This window comes from Bidens hawaiensis, unplaced genomic scaffold (assembly GCF_021521415.1).
Source record: "Bidens hawaiensis isolate Kalapana, Puna unplaced genomic scaffold, B.hawaiensis_p1.1 tig00020765_1, whole genome shotgun sequence".
NCBI classification, from domain to species: domain Eukaryota; kingdom Viridiplantae; phylum Streptophyta; class Magnoliopsida; order Asterales; family Asteraceae; genus Bidens; species Bidens hawaiensis.
In genome coordinates this window covers 185,941-207,520 of record NW_027493190.1, presented here as the reverse complement: position 1 = coordinate 207,520, position 21,580 = coordinate 185,941, and the positions used below count along the sequence as shown (strand labels likewise).

Genomic DNA, 21,580 nt, shown 5'->3' with positions numbered 1-21,580 from the left:
TCTCTACGCCCCTCATTTTTTTGTTCAGTAATGTAAATATATGTGTTTCATATAAAATTTGTATATGTAATGTAAACTTACCTGCTATGCATTCCAAAACAAATACCAAATTATGAATTATTTTTCAACTTGAAGGTTTAACTTTAAACTATGTTTGAAAGTAAAGGTAGCAAATCTTGACTCATTCTTCAAATAATGAACTGAATTGGCCTTATTAAATTTTATATGAGTAATTTGAGTCGCAAGTCAACGTATCAATTTGGGTCACCTCAAATTAGTCGACTGGATCAAGACAAGCAAGTATTATGAAACTTAACTTAAAAAAAGTCGTAATGCATTACCACCGCCATGACCATGTTTGTCTCCACCACCTACTCGTTGTCACCGATGCCATCTCAACCAACACCACCACCACTAGCTTTGTCGCCGCCATCACTACGCCAACACCGCAAAACAGCCCCGTTGTCGCCACTCCATTAACGCCGTCACTACCGGCCTCACCACCACCGCGGCCACAACCATCTCTGTGGTCACCAGTTGCCACCATAAAACAATATTCCGGATGAACCTATTTTAATACATTTTTTAAAGAAACTCATTTCAACCTGACTCCATTTTGGCCACACACCGTTTCGACCCGAACCAAATTGATATCTTTTTAAACGGACATTCTGACCCAAAATCATTTTTGCTCTGAACACGAATAACCCCAAACCTATTCTGATCAGTGAACCAATCCCGCCCAGTTTGCCAGGCCTGTTTGCAAGCTAAAAACCATAGTTGCTCATAGATATTGAACACTAGTCATGATGCATGACTGTAACACCAAAGCTAGACGAAGAAAGCATTCAAGCAATAACTTTACGTTGACACAAAAATCAGTTGCCACCATTTTCAGATATCAAATATAGAAAGGGTTGTACTAGGCATGGTATGTTCACTTAAAAACACAAGTAACCTTTTAAATGCAGGTAATACCGAAGGTAATATGTCTGGCAAACTTGGCAAGTCGGGCAAGTTCAGGTTTAGGAGTCAAAATAGAGTTGGGTCAATATGGATTCTACGCAAAATGAATTTGGGTCACAACAATCACTTTAAAAATGCATCAATTTTGAAGAGGTAGGTCCCAGCAGAGCCCAGTTGGACCCGCAAGACTCACCTCAAAGAGGGACGTCTGCGCAGTTGAAACCGCAAGACTCACCTTCAACAGGGACGTCTGCGCAAAGGCTAAACTCGCAAGACTCACCTTGAAGAGAGACGTCTGCGCAGAAACCAACTGGATCCGCAGGATCCACCATGCTCAGAGACGTGACGTCCTTACGCGCAGTACGCAAGTTGTTCCCGCAGGAAAAGCCTCCCAATGGTCGACGTACTCCGCCTGTTCCCGCAGTATCGGATACTAGCCATCAGGGAAGGCTACCCGCGCAGCAAGGCTACACGCACAAGGCACTTAACTCTTAAATAATTCAGTAATGTCACCTGAAGAAGGAGTGAGCAAGCCGGGAACACTCCCGCCCAAAGCCGGGAATACTCCCGCCCAAATAAGCCAGTCCGTACGCTACTGGAGGATCTTTTGTACTGTACCTGACGAGGTATGGACAAAAGATCTGACCAAAGCTGCGACAGCTCACTGACAACAGTACAACGAGCAGCATGCTCTATTACTTAATTTCACTATCAGCCGCTGCCTACTCACCAACCTGTCGTAGCACATGCATAGCCTGCAGTTGGTGGAAAAGAAATAGTACACAGCCGGCCTGGTCACTATCAGCCGCTGCCTACCCACCAACCACCAGCATGGCATGTGCGTAGCCCACAGTTGGCAGGACAGGAATACTATTCAGCCGGCTGTACCTTCTTGGAAACCTACATTCGGCTATAAATACTCCAACACCTTGGAATGGTATACACATTACATTATCTTACATTATCTGATATCTCATTATCTTATCTTCTCTAGCAATCTCTTAATATACACTTATATTCAAGAGCAATCTAGTCTGATTCTCACGCCGGAGGGTGGTCACAAGGAGGTACCCCCCCTTCTCAGTGACGAGCTCACGGTGTCTGTTTTGCAGGTCATCAGAAGAACCATCTTTGCCGGACCTAACCCCTCGTGGGAAGCATCTATTAACCCCCAGATTATCCGTAATCTGCACGGGGTCAATTAGTGTTTCTTCATTGGCGCCATCCGTGCATAAATGCTAGAACTAATTCTCTCAGTTTTTTCAAAACCTCCGAAAAGATGGTTAACGTTACTCCGGTCCCCAGGCCAGGGAGTAACCAAGAAACCCCGGTAACCACAACCACAGCTACTGGGGGGAACACCGGCGAATACACACATTATACGAACACTTCCCCGGTTACCCAAGCCGGGGCAAGTGCATTAAATTTTACGAACACTACCCCGGTTACCCGAGCCGGGGCAAGTGAAGTAAACAATCCTCCCCTGGGATTCATTGATACCCAGGTGGAAAGACAACAGACGAGGCCCCCCCGCCAAACACTTGAGCAAGTTAAAGCGTGGGCGGTAAAACGTCAAAGGGAATTCCAAGCTGAGTTGGATGAACGCTTACGTTCACTCCAACAGGCTGACGAATTCGGAAGCACTCGACAACAGCTCAACATGAGCAATGAGTGCGAGTACTTGGACGATGATTCGGAGGAATCCGACACCGACGTAAACCTTCGCCATAAGGCGAAAGGGAAGCGTAAGAAAACGGACTTCCAACCAAGAAGGAATTTTGGAGAAACCTTCAAACCAAAAAACGTGGGTGGAAACCCACGTGACTTCTCTAAAACCTTCAGACCAACCGCTGCAAATGCGGGAACCTCCAAGTTTGCAAGGGACATTGCGGAAGCAATCGCCCCAAGAAGTGCCAAACAGATGTCCAACATCGGCACCTATGATGGTATATCCGACCCAGACGATCATTTGAACAGATTCATAGCGGGGGAAACCGTCAGCAACTGGACGGAACCCACGTGGTGTTATATGTTCCAGATGACGTTGGTTGGAGCAGCCAGAGCGTGGTTCGACCGTCTACCGGTCCACCACATCTACGATTTGGCAGACTTCCAACAGAAGTTCAGCCAACACTTCAGTCAACAAAGAAAGTACACTGAAGAGCAATGGACAATCCTCAACTGCATCCGAGAGGAAGATGAGTCTTTACTAGACTTCATCACGCGCTTCAATTCAAAGAAGCTAAGTCTGGGCAGTATTAGCGAAGATCTTGTTCGCGCTGCTTTCATCCAGGGCGCGAAAGACCCAAAGCTCATCCGCACCTTAACGGGTAAAGATGGCATGCCATCCACATGGGATGCCATCATGTCAGCAGCTAAACGCTTCGCGGAAACGGAAAAGCAACTGGATAGAGATCTTCCCCAAAGCACAAACCTCTAGACCCAGAAAACAAGAGAAAATAACGTCCTTACCGCCCGACTAAACAAAAAGAGGAAGCTTGGTATTTGGCAGTCAAGGGTAAACTTCGACACCTCATCCGGCTCGCACCCTCGGTTAGGCGAAAAGGACAACAGGCAGTCGTCGAACCGGAACCCCCAGTGGACACCGCTCACCAAACGCGTCACCGAGATTTTCGACACCGAGAGGCTCCCATGGCCAAAGGCTCCAATAATCCGAGAGCGTCACAACGCTGATCAGAGCAAATTCTGTGACTTCCACAGGACAAAAGGCCACAACACCGACGAATGCATAGACTTGAAAGACATCATCGAGACATTCGTCAGAGATGGAGAACTCGCACACCTCGTGGCGTAAAGGATGCTGAGCAGGCCAACGCGTGTAGAACCCCAGTTGGGAAAAACACGAAACTACAGCTACAATGTTGGAGACTACATACTGCGTAAACAACGAGATTCCGAACCAAGTGCATATCGGCTCGATGGCACTCCCATCCAAGCAACATGGAAGGGAGCTCAATTACACAGTGCATGTAGATCAATTCCAAACTTGTAAAAGAAAAGGCCCAGAGCCACTTCTAATGGGAATGATTCTCCTTATCACATTGACGATGATAATCTTACATTTATACTTATGAACTTTCCACACTGATATGCCGGTCTTCACTGCATACATAAGTGGGGAAGTAAGTCGTTGCGTGTGGAAGGCGAAAAAACCCGCATAAACACAAAAAATGGCCAACCTTCACGCAGGTCAGTTATAGGTAAAGTTGGGTCATCCCACTAAATGAAAGTGCCGGTCCTACCCGCACAAATCATGATAGAGGAAACCGAACTAACCTATTGACAACCGCGCGTCGAACGGTTAATTTATTCAAAACACTGATATGCCTGTCTTCACCGCATAAATAAGTGTGAAGAAGTCGTTGCGTGTGAAAGGCGGCAAAACCCGCATAAACACAAAAAACGGCAAACCTTCACGCAGGTCAGTCATAGGTGAAGTTAGGTCATCCCACTAAATGAAAGTGCCGGTCATACCCGCACAATCATCATAGAGGAAACTGAACGTTAACCTATTGACAACCGCGCGTCGAACGGTTAACTTATCCAAAACACTGATATGCCGGTATTCACCGCATAACTAAGTGTGAAAAGAAGTCGTTGCGTGTGGAAGGCGGCAAAACCCGCATAAACACAAAAAATGGCAAACCTTCTCGCAGGTCAGTCATAGGTGAAGTTCGGTCATCCCACTAAATGAAAGTGCCGGTCCTACCCGCACAATCATCATAGAGGAAACTGAACGTTAACCTATTGACAACCGCGCGTCGAATGGTTAACTTATCCAAAACACTGATATGCCGGTATTCACCGCATAAATAAGTGTGAAAAGAAGTCGTTGCGTGTGGAAGGCGGTAAAACCCGTATAAACACAAAAAACGGCAAGAATTTCTAAGGAAAAGATGATGAAAACCTTCACGCAGGTCAGTCATAGGTAAAGTTTGGTCATCCTACTAAATGCAAGTGACGGTCTTACCCGCACAATCATGATAGAGGAAACTGAACATTAACCTATTGACAACCGCGCGTCGAAAGGTTAACTTATTCAGAACACTTAGAAAATCTCTTAAGGAAAAAATGAGGAAAACCTCCACGCAGGTCAGATATAGGTAAAGTTTAGCCATCCTACTAAGTGAAAGTGACGGTCTTACCCGCACAATCACGAAAGAGAAAGCAAAACTTTAACCTATTATCTGCCACGTTGAAAGGTTAACTTATCCAAAGTACTTAAGAAATTGCTAAGTTAAACTAAAGTATGCACAAGCGAATCATATATTGTTTATGCGGCAAAACTAGTGCCAAATTAAACTATAATATGCATGAGCAAGTCGTATAATGTTTATAAAGCAAGAGTGACGGTCCTACCCGCACAAAAGATTTATATTCCATAAAAATTCAACTGTTACAAGAATGGCCGGGTATCTACCCGCCTACAAGAATATAAATCTATACAAAGACGTAAATCTATCCTAACAGTGGGAAAGGATTTAAAAGATCAAGCTTCAGGGCCACTCCCTCCAAACCCACTTGTACCCGCACCATCAGTTGGCTGTGGCGGTTCAAGGAAGGTCTTGAGAATTGTTAGCCCATCATCAGTAGCAGCAACTTCGTTCACCTTCTCCACCACCGGGTGCGGGAAGGCGGCATACTGGTTCACTGCTTGGTCATATACAGCTTCAGTATCCACATCATATAAAGGGAAGTTGGAAGGCGGGATGCCCTTCTCAACGAACCCTAGACCAAGCAGGAAGCCAGCCTTTTCCCCATCCTCATGAGAAGCATTGAGGGCTGCGCTCATGGCATCGTCATATGATGTGTCCGTGAAGACCCGATGCACAACCTACAAAACAAAAATACAAGTATCAAAACCTTTTCTAAGTACAAAGAAAAGCGTAAAGATATTATGAAGCTATGCATAGCTGCGACAACGCTTCTCGTAGAAGCCATTCTTGGTAACCAGAGCCTCCTGGAGGGCAGCTTGAGCTTCATTACGGGCGCGTTCGGCTTCGTTCTTTGTAAGGTTGGCAAGCAACACATCTTTGGCTGCAGCCTCTTCGACGCCCTTTAGCTTACGCTCAGTGTGGTCAAGCACCCCCCTCTGGTCCAAGATCTCTTGGAGCTTATTGGCATCTTCCATGGCCAAGGCATCATGAGCCTGCTGGAGCCTCTCTAATTTGGCTTTGAGCTCTTCATTCTCAGTGCGTAGAGGCTCAGCAACAGCTTCAGCCTTGGTGGCCCTCTCAGTTGCGTTCCGTGCAGTTTTCTTAGCCAACCGAAGCTGTTCATTAACAGCTTGGGTAGCCTTGGAACGGGCCTCGAGACGGGCCTGAACTTCAACCTCGAGGGCCTTGAAGGCCTTCTTCTTCTCCGCAGCAACGGCGGAGAGTCTCCTGTTCTCCTCCCGGATAGCCCGCGCCTGAGCTACTTCTTGGATACGAGCCGCCTTTAACTTGTCGTTTTCACGACAAAGCAGCTCGACGGGCGGCTGCATCCGGGCAAGGAGAATTCGAAGCTCGTTTGTCAGCCTACCATCTTGGTAGCTTGACATAGCTTCTCCCAGTGCACCACTGGGGGCGGCGTGGCGCGCCCACTCGACGCAATCCACAGCCGTCCGAAGGGTGGTTCCCCGGCGGATATTCCACCGCGGAACAAACACCTCATTTGAATCCGACACTGCAAAAACAAAAAGCAGTTAGGAAAAGATGATAAAACCAAAAATATATATAAAAAGGCCAAAATAACCCTACGCACCTGTAGGGTCGACAGTAGGCCGGTAGCCGCCAAACCCATCACCCGAACCTAATGGATATCCATCCAAGAGGTCAGGCAGATGGGAAGGAGGCAGAGATTGGCTTGAAACCCCGAACATACCTGCTGAACCGGCCGGGGACGAGGTAGTCGCCGGTGCCGGCGGCACGGTCGAAGCCGCTGCGGTAGAGACCATCGGAGGTGAACTCACTGGAGGTGAACTCACAACCGTGGCCGCCGCTGCGGAACCCGCAGAAAATATCACCGCCGGCTCAGTGAAGGATTCCGTGAAGATCGCACTGACAGCCGGCGGGGATGATGTTACAGTTGGAACAGTTGCCTCAACCGAGTGAGCAACTGAACCAACACTTGAAGCAGGCGCTGTCGCCTGGGTCATCGCCTCGGGTAGGTTGACCAAACCTACCGTCATGGGTCCAGAGGTGCTCCTCCCCGCTCCACCCTGGAATGCAGTTGCATCCACGCCTGCAAGAAGACAAGATAGTTAAATATAATGGCGGAAGGATATGTAGTTAAAGTAAATGAAAATTATACTTACGAGTTCTCTTCAGCTTGAAGGTTCTGATAGGCGGGGACGAACCCGATGGAGCCGGCCTCTTCACGCCGCTCACCGTCGTACTAGGCTGCCCGGAGGTGACAGCTGTCTCAACCTCCGGAACAGTGGTATCGTCACCACCAGGGTTCCCCGCCACCTCTTCACTCTCGGTCTCTGACTCTGACCGATTCCCCTGATCGGCAGTAGAGGCAACCTTCGCCTTACCCTTCCCGCCAGCAGCCTTCTTCTTCCGCGTGAAGAAAGGACCATCTGCGGATTCCTCATCAGAAGATGACAAAATTAGAGGAATTCCAGCAGAGGTTTGAGCATTGACAGGGCGAGGGTTAAATAACTCCTTACCTGGCCGCGTGGCGCTCAGAATCGGGTGGCCCGGCGGGTAGACCTCCACAAACCGATCCGCCGTTTGCTCCAAGATGGGCAACTCGTTCTCATCAAGAGCACGGGTACCCATCCGAGCGGGACCACCAGCCTCCCGCGGATGCAGGAGCGATTGTAGGTCGTTTCCCTCTGAAAACAAAAGAAACAGTTAGAAGAAAACTTTAAATCAGCAAAGAAAATGAAGCATACCGTAAGGGATAGAGTTCAAACCATATTCAAGGATGATGGGAACCTGTGGCGCCTCCACCCCAGCATCTTTCCACACCCGGCTCATCCCGAGCATCACCATCCTAGACTCCGCAAAGCGGTAAACCGGAGACTGGACCCGGGAAATCTTGGAGAACCATTCCGTCTCCTCATAGTTGAAGGCGTGAAGGTTCGGGAGAGCTCTCCCGTTCTTGAACGTCAACGCTATGGGGACGACGCGGGCGGAGATATAGAAGAACTCCCGCTTCCAAGACCGAAGACTGCGCTCGGTAGCGCAGATCTTCAAACCCTTGATCCGAGTGACCAAGGTATACCACCCCTGGATGCACCTCCAGGAATAGAAGGTCATCAGGCGGTCGACATGGGGCTCCACGCCCAGAATGAGTCACACCCATTCAAAATGGGTAATCTTGGCGATCGCCATTGGGTGTACCTCCGTCAAATGTACACCGTGTCTCTCCAAAACACGGTACACAAACTTCGTCAATGGGAACCTGAGATTCCCATAGATGAAGAATGCAGCATACACCCCTATTTTGCCCTTGGGGGCATCGTACACCGTCTGGTGTGGCTCAGGAAACTCAGCTCGAAAGGTTCGAGCATGAACTTCCTGACGATGTACTGATACTGGTCGACGGGAAGAGCACACTGGCACTCGCCAGCAGTACTCTTATCGTCCCTATCAGAAGTGGACGTCGGGTTCTCGGAATACACGTCCGACTCTTCAGCAGTAACTTCAAGATCATGAGAAGACATGTTTTGAATGTAAAGAACGATTTCAGGAGAATGCTCGACAGAAAAGTTAGAGTATTCACCGGAAATCGTTTAGAAGAAGAAGAAAGGTGAAACTGTGAGTTGAGATGCATCCTCTCCTCCCTTTATATACTCATCGCAATGAATGCGATGAATTTAATGCGGAAGAGAGAGGAAAGCGCAGGTGCAATGAAACTATGACACGTGGAATATGCAAGCTGGCAAAAACTGTTGACAGGACGCGTGCCGTAAACTTCGCGGCCACGCGCCCGAAAACTCGCGCCCACGCGCCTGAAAAAGCGTCTGGAATGACCATATACTGTCACGTCGCCATAACTTCCTGCACGTCCTGACACTGTCAGAAGAAACCGTCGGACGACGTTTCAACAGTTTGGACTGTTCTTATCCTTTCACCAACTCTTCAAATTTCAAAAAGATTCAAAAAAGATTCAAAAGTAAGCGGGACTATACCCCTTACCTTGGCAACCAAGTAACTATAAGACAGGTGCGAGTACAGTGTTAAGGCAAAACCCTTCATATACTTAGCACCTGCAGGGAATTGAAGCCAAGAATGCCTCGGCAACCAAGTAACTATAAGACGGGTGCGGGTACAGTGTCAAGGCAAAACCCTTCACATACTTAGCACCCGCAGGGAATTGAAGCCAGGAATACCTTGGAAGTAAAGTAACTATAAGACGAGTGCGGGTACAGTGTCAAGGCGAAACCCTTCACATACCTAGCACTCCGCAGGGAATTGAAACCAAGAAGGATCTTCTGGGCCATGCTTGCGGAAACGGGAATAACATCCCCGCATAGCGGGAACGTCGAGAACTAGATTGTTTGAAGCTCCAAGATGGAATTGGTTGTTTAAACATAATTGATCACTATGTTCAAAACTACCAAAACCTCATCAAGAATCTACACAAGTGGAACTCAAAGCTCCTGACTTGCGAGGAGGTTACAGACCTACCCGCATCATACCCAAAGATCAAGCAGAAAAGTCGGGAATTTCTGCATGTGACATTAGGACTTCCGCGGGAAGAATCCCCATGGAAAACCTTAAAACTAAACCCTTTTCAAAACCCTTTGCTTAAGTCCAAAAGTTCACCTCACTTATTAAACAATTCATGAGAAGAACATTGGACTGGGGGGACTTGAAGAGGTAGGTCCCAGCAGAGCCCAGTTGGACCCGCAAGACTCACCTCAAAGAGGGATGTCTGCGCAGTTGAAACCGCAAGACTCACCTTCAACAGGGATGTCTGCGCAAAGGCTAAACTCGCAAGACTCACCTTGAAGAGAGACGTCTGCGCAGAAACCAACTGGATCCGCAGGACCCACCATGCTCAGAGACGTGACGTCCTTACGCGCAGTACGCAAGCTGTTCCCGCAGGAAAAGCCTCCCAATGGTCGACGTACTCCGCCTGTTCCCGCAGTAACGGATACTAGCCATCAGGGAAGGCTACCCGCGCAGCAAGGCTACACGCACAAGGCACTTAACTCTTAAATAATTCAGTAATGTCACCTGAAGAAGGAGTGAGCAAGCCGGGAACACTCCCGCCCAAAGCCGGGAATACTCCCGCCCAAATAAGCCAGGCCGTACGCTACTGGAGGATCTTTTGTACTGTACCTGACGAGGTATGGACAAAAGATCTGACCAAAGCTGCGACAGCTCAATGACAACAGTACAACAAGCAGCATGCTCTATTACTTAATGTCACTATCAGCCGCTGCCTACTCACCAACCTGTCGTAGCACGTGCATAGCCTGCAGTTGGTGGAAAAGGAATAGTACACAGCCGGCCTGGTCACTATCAGCCGCTGCCTACCCACCAACCACCAGCATGGCATGTGCGTAGCCCACAGTTGGCAGAACAGGAATACTATTCAGCCGGCTGTACCTTCTTGGAAACCTACCTTCGGCTATAAATACTCCAACACCTTGGAATGGTATACACATTACATTATCTTACATTATCTGATATCTCATTATCTTATCTTCTCTAGCAATCTCTTAATATACACTTATATTCAAGAGCAATCTAGTCTGATTCTCACGCCGGAGGGTGGTCACAAGGAGGTACCACCCCCTTCTCAGTGACGAGCTCACGGTGTCTGTTTTGCAGGTCAGAAGAACCATCTTTGCCGGACCTAACCCCTCGTGGGAAACATCTATTAACCCCCAGATTATCCGTAATCTGCTCGGGGTCAATTAGTGTTTCTTCAAATTTGGTTCATGTCAAAACAGTTTCAATAACAATTACCTTTTTGACCCATTGACTAATTTTAGTAGACTTAAATTTAGCCCGTTGAATGATTTGAGACGACCCAAATGAGCCCATATACAATTTATTTTGCCAAATCAAGCCATTCTTTGGAGAGCGAGTCATGAAAGAATTAAGATAATGCCCTTGAATGATTTGAGACAGCCCAACTCCATTGGCAGCCTGCAATACAATAAATTATAATAATGGCATATAATGCGTTATGCGTCTAATGTGATTATTGCAACTTCAATTAAAAGAATTAGTGAATTATTTTGTAATGGAACTGGATAAGAAGCGAGGACCGGTGATGGTGGAAAAGGTTTTGGAAGATTCCGGTGACAGTCCAGATTGGAACCGGAGTTTATGGGTATCGGATTTTTTATTTTTGATGTCTAGCCATAGGTGATTAACCTAACAATGACATTCGTTTATCCTAAACACAGTCCTATGTATAACACAAGCACAACCACACAATCATAACAATAATCATTTATCCGTATTAGTCATAAATATAAGATTACAAAATTTACTTAAACCATTAGACCGTGTATAATGGATGACGTTTCTATGAGGGCGTTGTGCGTCATGTGGTGTCATGTAATCACATGAGCATTATACTCAAAAGGTGTGTAATGGATAATCCGTCATTCCAATCATTCCTTCATTATTAAAAATAAAATATAAAAACACCTCCACCAATCATTCTCCACCCAATTATCACCGACCAATCGACAACCTTCACCAGTGGCACTATGTGGGGAGCACATGAGTACGACTAATCCTCCTGTCAGCCTCAATTCTCACCAAAGATCAACCCTCTACTCTCAAATATGTTTTTAGCAATGGGTTAGATAGAAGATCTTCAAATAAAAGCCTACCTTTGCTTTATTGGAGTCGATTTCTTTATACACTTAATGAAATTAGGTTTTTCGACTTGGGATACGAGTTGTATACAAGTCGTATGACTATATACGGCTCGTATTGTGGCTAATATTTAGATTAACGCCGATTAGAAATCTCCATGTCTGTACAAAATAGCATGGAAAAGTGCCCCTCTAAACAGCTACAACGACTTTTTGTATCCAAATAATCAAAACACACATAGTATATTAGTTTTACGTATATTATTTCTTCCTCAGGTGACTATGCGGGTGGTCCGTATGTCCCGCGGGTGCCTTATGAAGGACTTCTGGTTGACCCGTGGGTAATACTTAAGAGTATTTGGGATCTTTCAGTACCCTACCTCTATAAGCCCCCCCACTCCAGTGTTTCTTCCGCGTGGATTACTTATGCGGGTGAAATTCTAGACTTAACACGTAATTGGGAATTTTTTATGCTTCAAGTTGTTGAGAAATATCTTTTGTTGCTGTCGTGCTGCATAGACCAATGCTAAAACAAGTTTTTCTAACATCGAATATCTTGTCTCCGGGTCTGACAACGTCCTACTGACGCAGTAAATTGGAGTTTAGAGATTTTTCCTATCTGTCAGTAGCACGGCCCCGATGGCAATATCAGAAGCAGATAAATAGAGCATCAGAGGTTCACCCGCATATGGCGCTGTTAGGGTAGGCAGCTCCATTAAGCGTTTCTTAACCTCTAAAAATGCTTTTTCAGTTTCCATGGTCCACTTGAAATGTGCCTTCTTGAGGCAATTTATAAGTGTTGACACAAATGGGTAAGACTTGGCCACATGATTTGCTAAGAAACGATTTAACGCCACAAGTCTTCCATTAAGTGTCTGAACTTCTTTGAGGGAAGACGGGGAATGCATGCGGGCTATAGTCTGAACATTGTTAGGGTTGGCTTTAAAGCCCACATCCGTCACTATGAATCCAAAGAACTTTCCCTCTTCCATCCCAAACGAACACTTAGCCGAGTTCAGCTTCATGTTGATGCTTCTTAATGATTTGAAGGTCTCTTCAATATCTCTTAACATTTGATCTTCTTCTATGCTTTTGATCACTAAAACATCCATATAAACTTCTAGGTTTCGACTTATCTGACCTTGGAAAGCTTGATCCATTAACCGCTGATATGTGGCACCCGCGTTTTTTTAACCCGAAAGGCATCATTTTATAACAAAAGGTGCCTTGATCGGTTCAAAATGCCGTTTTATCCTCATCACCCGCCGCCATGCGGATTTGGTGATAGCCCTTGTAAGCATCAAGGAAGCATTTAAATTTGAATAGGGCTACAACGTCTACCTTGAGGTCGATCTCAGGTAATGGGTAACAATCTTTCGGTCAAGCTTTGTTTAGATCTTTAAAATCAATACACATCTGCCATGTTCCTGTTTCTCTTTGGAACAATGACCGGATTGGCTACCCATGTCTGATATTTGCTATCTCGGATGATCCCGGCGTGAAGAAGTTCTTGCACTTGCTCATTCATGGCTTTCGTTTGTTCTGGGCCCATTTTCCGCTTCTTCTGCACAATTGGGGTAAACATCGGGTTTACCCTTAACTTGTGTTCAGCAATGCTCCGCGGAACACCAGTCATGTCCGCGGGCTGCCAAGCGAAGATGTCTATGTTTTTGGTTAATAGCTGCTTCAAAAAGGTCCTCACTATTTCTGAAATAGCGGGTCCAATTGTAACTGTTTGGTCAGGGAATTTCTTGTTCAAAACCCATTTCTCTGGTTCCGTCCTTTGAGCTTGTCTTGGGACCTTGCTAGGTCTTGAACTCTCGGTTGCAAAGCAGTGTCGGTTGACATGAATTATTGCTACCCCCGGTGCGAGTTGGAACTCCTACTGCACCGTGGGCTGTGGACGGGTGAGCATTGAAATCACCAATCGCCTCTCGTCCCAGAATAATATTGTGTTCAGAAGTTGCTGGTAGGACTAAAAATTCTACTTCCTCTGTCATTGAATGAACTCCATCACTGAGTTCCACCGGAAACGATATCACCCCTCGTTGGTGCATTATCTCACCTCCAAAACCAGAAACGGGGGCGTGGATTGGTTTTAATCTTTCTTTGTCTTCCTCATCTAACTGTTCGAAACATTTTTCGTACATGATGTCGGACGTACTGCCGGAGTCAAAGAACACATATTGCGATCGATAGTGACCAAAAAGAGCCGTGATTATCAATGGATTCTTGTTGCACGGTCCTCCTTTAATCAGAGGGAAAATCACAGGCTCGTTTTTCCATTCCTCATCTAAGTACTCCCTCATTTTTCCTTTAACTATATGTCTACCCTGAATCATGTGAACGTTTAAGTCTTTAACTTGCCTTTTAGCTGGGCCCTGGTTGTCCCTTGCGGGAGGTTTGCTGGTCCCTGGTCGTGTGCCTTTGACCAAATGTTAGAGTTTGCCTCTTTTGACGGCTGTTTCAATTTCATTTCCGAGGGTCACACACTCGTTCGTGTTATGTCCAATATCATTATGATATGAGCAGTGCTTATTATTATCGAGGAATGACTTCCTAGGTAATGGTTGAGGTTTTCTGAAAGTCAGATTCTTAGTGGTGAAAATTTATGAGGGAGTCTTTGATAACGGGGTCCAACTGTTGGGGGACCGGGCTGAAAAATTATGTTTGCCTTTGTTGCCGATTAAGGACCTTGCATCGAATTACTTTGGTTGTTCCGAAGTCGGCTGTAGTCTCGACCAGATTGTTCCCTTGGCTTGTCTATTTGGTCTCGTAGTTTGGAACTCGACCCTTGGTAATTGCTTTTGACTACTGGAACCTAGAGTTTTCTCGGTTCTTGCAAACAACTTTGCTACCTTCATGATTTCGTCCCATGATTCGGGCATTCCATCTCTCCCTATGAGAGTGCGAATCAGGGCATCACTATGGACATTCTTACGGAATGCTCCCCTCAGCATATCCACGCTGACCCCTCCAATGTTAAGGCTCTCGTTACTAAAACGAGTAATGAAGTCTTCGATAGACTCATTATTTCGCCTTGTGACATCCAGTATTTTAGAAGGGTCACAGGTATGTTTCTTTTGTTAACTAAAATGCTGGGAAAATTTTGCTACAAAATCGTTCCAGCTTTTAATTTTTCCGCATGGAAACTTTTCAAACCATTATCGAGCAGCTCCCGTGAATGTTGGTGCAAACATGTGGCACCGGTACAAGGGTCCAACCACTGACTCTCCTGACTGCCACAAATCTCAGAAATGATCGCTGGGGTCTGTCATTCCGTTATACGTTCCAACAGTCGTTGGGATCTTTGCATTTATTGGGAACGGAGCTGTCGCGATGCTCGCAGTAAACTTTGACTTTTCAGCAAAGGATTCCGGACGATATGGCTTAGAAAAATCATGCTCAGCATTACTGTAGTATTCCGCCTGATGGACGACTGGACGCGGGTAACTAGCCCCTCTATATGAAGGAAGACGGCTATCCCCGCTGTAATAACTACCTTCCTGACGATAAGTTGAATCGTACCCATCCAGTTCGTCCTCATAAGATGGTACCCGCATATCTATGCGGGGACAAGGACGTAACCTTGGGATCTCGCCTATATTCTGCTCTGGTGGCTGACTGTACTGAATGTGACTTCCCCTTATGGGAGGAGAAATAGATCTCCTGGGAAGGTCATCATACGTCAGGGTACGACCGTGAAAACGCTCATTCCGCACCATACGCTCATATTCTGCTTTCAAATTGTCTTGCTGAATACGAAGCCATTCGTCTGGGGACAAAAGTCCTTTGGACCTGGAGCTATGATGACGAGCTCTTCTTGGGTTAGAGTCACCGAAATTTTCTTCCAGGCCTAACTCTGAGTGAGTTCGCTGGGCTTCTCTCATGATTCTTTCCAGATCTCCCAAAATGGAACCTCCTGGGGCTGTAACATGCCCCAGATCAGTATGAGTAGGACCTGTTGGTATAATGACATTATCAGTGTCTACCGGAGTAGCATCTGTTAACGGAGTGAAATGCCCCCGAGTCGTTTAACCACCTAAACTAAAATTTACAGGGTTTACGACATCAGTTCGTGCAGTAGGAGTCGTGACTCGAGCAAAAATAGATGTTTCTGGGTTGAAATCACGCGAAGACTGTGCTTGGTTCTCCGTCGGCCCTTTAGGTAACTGATTCATATCGTAAAAAGAACGGAATATTTTTTGTTGTTCTAACGAAAACACGGATAGCGCCAATGAAGAAACACGGATCTACTCCCCTTAACGGGTCTTAGATCCAATGATTCCACAGGGTAGGATACGGCTAATTGCCAATGCGATATGAACACAATTCCCAAAGTCCAATGACGTGAACCTGCAAAACAGACACCGTGAGCTCGTTACGGGAAGGACAAGAGGGTGGGGGGGGGGTCTTCCCGTAACCACCCTTCGGCGTAAGAATAAGTACAATTCTGACAAAGATAATGCACTTAAGTAAATAGTGAAAGTACAGTGGGAGTGAATATGAATACCTGATGATGATTGAGAAGGTATTTATAGCCGAAGGGTATGAGAAGGTGATTGGGCCAGCTGTCCCTTTGGAAGATGCTCTCGTAACCGCCTGGACACGTGTCCTCGTACTATAGGTTTAGTTTATACGTTGCATGTGCATGTATAACAACCTGGACACGCGTCTTTACATGATAGGACGATAGACAACCCTGGCCATGTGCAGGGTTATAACGGCCTGGCCAGGTGTCCTTTACTGATTAGCTGAAACATCACGTATTGCTCAAGAAAGCATCTTGGTAGCTCTTCTAGAATGTTGACAGCTGTCTCGGGGCATTACCTCATGATTATTTACGCGGATGAATATTCCGTCTCGCGAATAACTTTTGAGGGTGCTAGGATGCTTCCGCATGTCCTTTGAGGGTGTTTCTTCCTCAGGTGACTATGCGGGTGGTCCGTATGTCCCGCGGGTGCCTTATGAAGGACTTATGGTTGACCCGCGGGTAATACTTAAGAGTATTTGGGTCCTTTCAGTACCCTATCTCTATAGACAACCTTCACCAGTGGCACTATGTGGGGAGCACATGAATAAGACTAATCCTCCTTTCAGCCTCAATTCTCACCAAAGATCAACCCTCTACTATCAAATATGTTTTTAGCAATGGTTTAGATAGAAGATCTTCAAATAAAAGCCTACCTTTGCTTTATTGGGGTCGGTTTCTTTATACACTTAATGAAATTTAGGTTTTTCGACTTGGGATACGAGTTGTATACAAGTCGTATGACTATATACGGCTCGTATTGTGGCTAATATTTAGGATTAATGCCGATTAACAATCTCCATGTCTGTACAAAATAGCATGGAAAAGTGCCCCTCTAAACAACTACAACGACTTTGTGTATTCAAATAATCAAAACACACATAGTATATTAGTTTTACGTATATTATTTCTCAAACTCCAAAAAAATTGGGACCAAAGAGATAACTTATTTTCATATATAGGTAGGTTGGCTCTGCACAAGGGGTGATATTAGTTTGAAGGAATAGTGAATTAATGAAGGTTTTGACTTGGAATTAATGGGGATCCAATCGGTGTTCTTGGAGTTGCTTATTTTAAGAATCATTGGGTGAATTTTTTTGCCGTAAGAAAGGCCAAAACATGGCCAAGTTCTTGAAAAGTTTAGAGGATTATATTAGAGCTAGCTTAGAGTCCTAGTGATATTAACGCTACCCAAAAATGATTATAAGACAACGGGTAAGGGATAGCTAGGTCATCGAAAGATGTATTGACGATGAATCTGATAGAGTTTTTGCTGGTTAATTGAAAATGGAGGGTGAGAGTAGTTTTAAAAGTTCAAAAGTGACAAACACGTCAAAAGATTGTTAAAATATAAAAGTGTAATTTTTCATATTTAGGATCCAAAACTAAACATAATTAGTTTTTAGTTTTTTAAATAAATAATAGTAACTACTTATGTATATGTATGAGTATCATCTATTTACTTGTACAAAAAGTTTTTCCATGTCTAATCTAAAATTCAATCTTCTCATATAAAACGATTTCTTAATACAATATACTAAAAGTAGAAAAGATTACCTAAAAATATCCAACTTAATTAGAATACATTAATGCTAAAAGCAAGAAAATTAAATAACTTAAGACACCTTTAAGCACACAAACACGTGGTACTTTGTCCTCACTTAAAACACCCAAAATTCTAAACTTGTACATCTTATTCACCTTTACCCTTCACTTGAACCACCAATCCAATCAGTCTTCTTCTTCTTCCTTCTAAACCCATCGCTTGAACCAAACTGGTTTCCAGATTCTCCTTTAATGGAACAAGAATCAAAACCCAAACACCAAACTGCCGTTGACTCATCGGCACCGGAATACTCTCCGGCCTCATCCGTGTCATCTCTTTCATCTCTCAGCCACGGATTCTCACCGGAAAGACCCGAATCAGAACCAGACCCACAACCACAACCACACCCACACCCACAAACACCACACGGATCTCCGCCGTTAGATCCCTTGCCGGAATTACCACCAGACCGTATAACCTCCCCGACGCCGGTGCCGATGGTCAACCTGAACCGGTACGTCCGTGACGAAACACCGCCGGTTAAGAAATCCGAACACGCCCCAATTGACGGATTCGTCCGGCAGCCAACCGCCGGCGCCGGAGATCGGATAAACAAGGGTCGTTAAAGAAGATAGCGCTGGGGTTTAGAATATTCGAAGTAATATTCTGTTTGGTTTCGTTGTCGGTGATGGCTACTGATAAGCGTCAAGGATGGGCTATGGATTCGTACAACCGTTATAAAGAGTTCCGGTGAGTTTTTGTTTAATTATGTTAATTGGTTTTTAGTTTTTTTAATGGTGGGGTTACAGGTACTCTATGGGAGTCAATGTGGTTGGATTTGCGTACGCCGTGCTACAAGTGTGTGACTTGGTGTATCAGTTGGCCACCGGGAATCGTTCCGCCAGCCGACACCCGCTTCTATACTACTTGGATTTCGCCATGGATCAGGTGAGTTCTAAATTTATGAAATAATTATTAGGATAGCTAGTTTTAGTACTCCTTGATTACTTGTTACTGTAGTTTATTATGTTTTTCATGGATTCACTTTGTGTTGCGCTTATATTAGAGTTGTGCATGGGTTGGTTTGGGTCGGTTTTGAGCTCAAACCAAACTAGGAAACAGTTTTTCGATTTTTGAGTTTTTGAAAACAATTCAGTTTCGGTTTGTTTTTTAGCTTGGGATCTTGGCATGGGTTCGTATTTTTTGGTTTTCGGCTTGGGTTCGTTAATTCGGTTTCGCCATTTGGGCTTGAATTTTTTGGGCTGAAAAAAATATTGGCCCAAAATCAATGTTGTAAAAATAGGTTTATGAGGCCGGGTACTCGCTACAAGGTATGTCACCGAGGGGAGTTTCTTTTAACTCCACCTAGTTACTAAGGATCGATCGAAAGTGGTCAACCTCAGCCAAAATCACATCTATTTGTGAACTTGAGCTGATTTTGACTTAAAAAATAAAACACAATTCGTATATTTTATAATATTAAAAAACAAATATAATTTTTTTTAATTAATGATTAGCAATTTTTAGAATAATTTATTATTTAAAAGTGTATTTCTCTTATTTATATTGATATTCACATATTTTGTTATACTAGCTGGGTGCCCGCACGATGCAGCGGGGGCGCGCGCAACTCCACAGTGAACGCATAGTTCGTATCGGTACCTACATCACCTGGTGACAGTGCACACGTAGCCTAAAATTGGACCGCGTAACTCGTGCAAAGCCAGTTGCGTGTTATCAAATACTGAACACGCGTAACCCGGCGGGAATGCACGTTACCGACATTGGAACATGCTTAACCAACACCACGCGTGTAATTCATGGCGATTAACAGTGTAGGGTGCTACGTGGGACTGGACACGTATTTATCGGCCCCAGTATATTTAAACAACAGTATCTGCGTAACTTGTAACGAAAATCAAAAGGCAAACATTAAATATACATCAATCTGAAATACATCATTTTTTTAAACCAATCCGTTTTGGCCCCAAACCTGTTCTGACTCGACATCGTTCTGACCTGGCCCCTTTCTACTTGAACCCGAACCAAATTAACAATTTTTTTTGTATTGACTCATTCCGACCCTACTGTACTTCTACGAATGACCTGAGCTCGCCCGACTCGACCTGTTACTCGGTTCCAAATCGTAAGCGCGTAACATGTTAACGTTTTAAAACTAAAAAAACTATAGCAATATCATACTCAAATCAAAGAGAATAAAATGCGACTAGGGTCTATAATATTAGTTGATTATTATGCATTTAGGGTATAATACTTGGGTTACACTGTTTTTAAACTTTTTAAAATTACTTATACTTCAAAATGTAAAGAAATATCCATGAATATGGTTTGGTTCGGTTATTCTGTTTTAGTTACATACAAAACCAAAACCGAACTAAAAGTTCTGTTCTACGAAAATATAAAATCAAACCGTTGGTTATTTCGATTTCATGCACGCCCCTACTTATATCTAAAGTAAAAAGAGCTGGGTGTTAGTGGCGCCCCAGTGGGTGCACCCTCTATATCTCTTGGGTCATAAGAAATTATCTCACCTTCCACAGACCTGATATGTGTGGGTCTTATTAGGTAACGTTTGTTGTTTTTCAATTGTTACTGAATATTGGTAAACTTCAGATGCTGTCATACCTGCTGATATCATCGGGATCATGCGCAGCCACCAGAGTGGATGAATGGAAAGCAAACTGGGGTGCAGACAAGTTCCCGGAGCTGGCTACTGCATCGGTTGGTTTGGGTTTTGCGGCTTTTGTTGCCTTTGCCTTCAGCTCTGTGATTTCTGGTTATTCACTATACACCGCAACCTCCTCTTGATTTTTGATAATTATTTGCTAAATTTTGTGAGATAATCATACAGAAGGTGTAAAGTCAGTCGTCTATGCAAACACTATGTTTTTGATTCTTGTATATAGATATTGTATGGTACAAAACATGCTTATAATAGTGTGATGATGTAAATTTTACTAGTTGAGCTTGGACCGTACCCTAGACTTATTGGTTGTTAAATCTAAATAAGCTTTATGTTAGCTCAACTTGCATTTACTGATAGACTAGATCGTATGACCCGTTGCAGTCATATTCTCACACCGAAGGGTGGATTTTGGTAACTATTCATCCAGGGTAACCTAGAGGAAGTTTGTGGTTACTTTTTAGCAAAGTGAAAGCTTTATGTGCCAATGTATGATGACCCTTCAGGCAATCGTGCAGTAGTGTTGGTTTACATTGTGAGTGGAGTTATGTCCTGTATATATATATATACGCATGTCATTTTTCGGTTGGGTGGCAATATGGACCGGTTGATTCAAGATGTAATTTTGGTGCGAGATAAAATGGGGCAGGACGGGTGGATCAACAGGGTATTTTTCTTTTTGTGGTTTATAAATAGAATTTTTGTATTTTAGAACGTCTGTTATGCGAATTCTAGTTGCATATCATGTTTTCTATATAGTCAGATTTTTGTGGTATGACTAACTCAAGGCACCCTCTAAACTTTTTAATTTACACTTTGCCTATTGAGTACTGAGTAACCACTATGTGTAAACGCATTTTCATAAATAACTTACTCCTTAATTTGCACCTTGTCTACCTTTCAAATACTCGGGGAGAATAAATTTTCAATGACCTTGATACTGTTAGACTACAAGCCTTTTGATATATGGTTAGATATATGAGGATATAGAAGATTGGGTTTTATTACCCCACGGCTGTAATAATTGACTAC

The 21,580-nt window shown here is 44.5% G+C and overlaps 1 protein-coding gene and 1 pseudogene across 2 annotated transcripts; one reads left to right on the top strand and one right to left on the bottom strand.

The window, feature by feature from the left end:
- Positions 1-13,172: 13,172 nt before the first annotated feature.
- On the bottom strand, positions 13,173-14,076 carry LOC143561639 (uncharacterized). The gene is made up of 2 exons (XM_077049660.1): positions 13,756-14,076; positions 13,173-13,649 (listed from the first exon to the last, which is right to left on the bottom strand). The coding sequence occupies exons 1-2, from the start codon at positions 14,074-14,076 to the stop codon at positions 13,173-13,175; spliced, it is 798 nt and encodes a 265-aa protein (XP_076905775.1).
- A 4,003-nt stretch (positions 14,077-18,079) lies between these two features.
- LOC143561642 (CASP-like protein 4A1) lies at positions 18,080-20,885 on the top strand (annotated as a pseudogene). The gene is made up of 3 exons (XR_013140346.1): positions 18,080-18,594; positions 18,654-18,792; positions 20,479-20,885. The product of XR_013140346.1 is annotated as a CASP-like protein 4A1 (transcript).
- The last annotated feature ends 695 nt before the right edge of the window (positions 20,886-21,580 follow it).

What these genes read in the sequence shown, in the direction of transcription:
- LOC143561639 (XM_077049660.1), bottom strand. Translation starts at nt 14,076, where the DNA reads ATGAGGGAGTACTTAGATGAGGAATGGAAAAACGAGCCTGTGATTTTC. An exon ending in TTCATTCAATGACAGAGGAA is followed by an intron (nt 13,650 to 13,755) that starts GTAGAATTTTTA and finishes ACGGTGCAGTAG; the next exon opens with GAGTTCCAACTCGCACCGGG.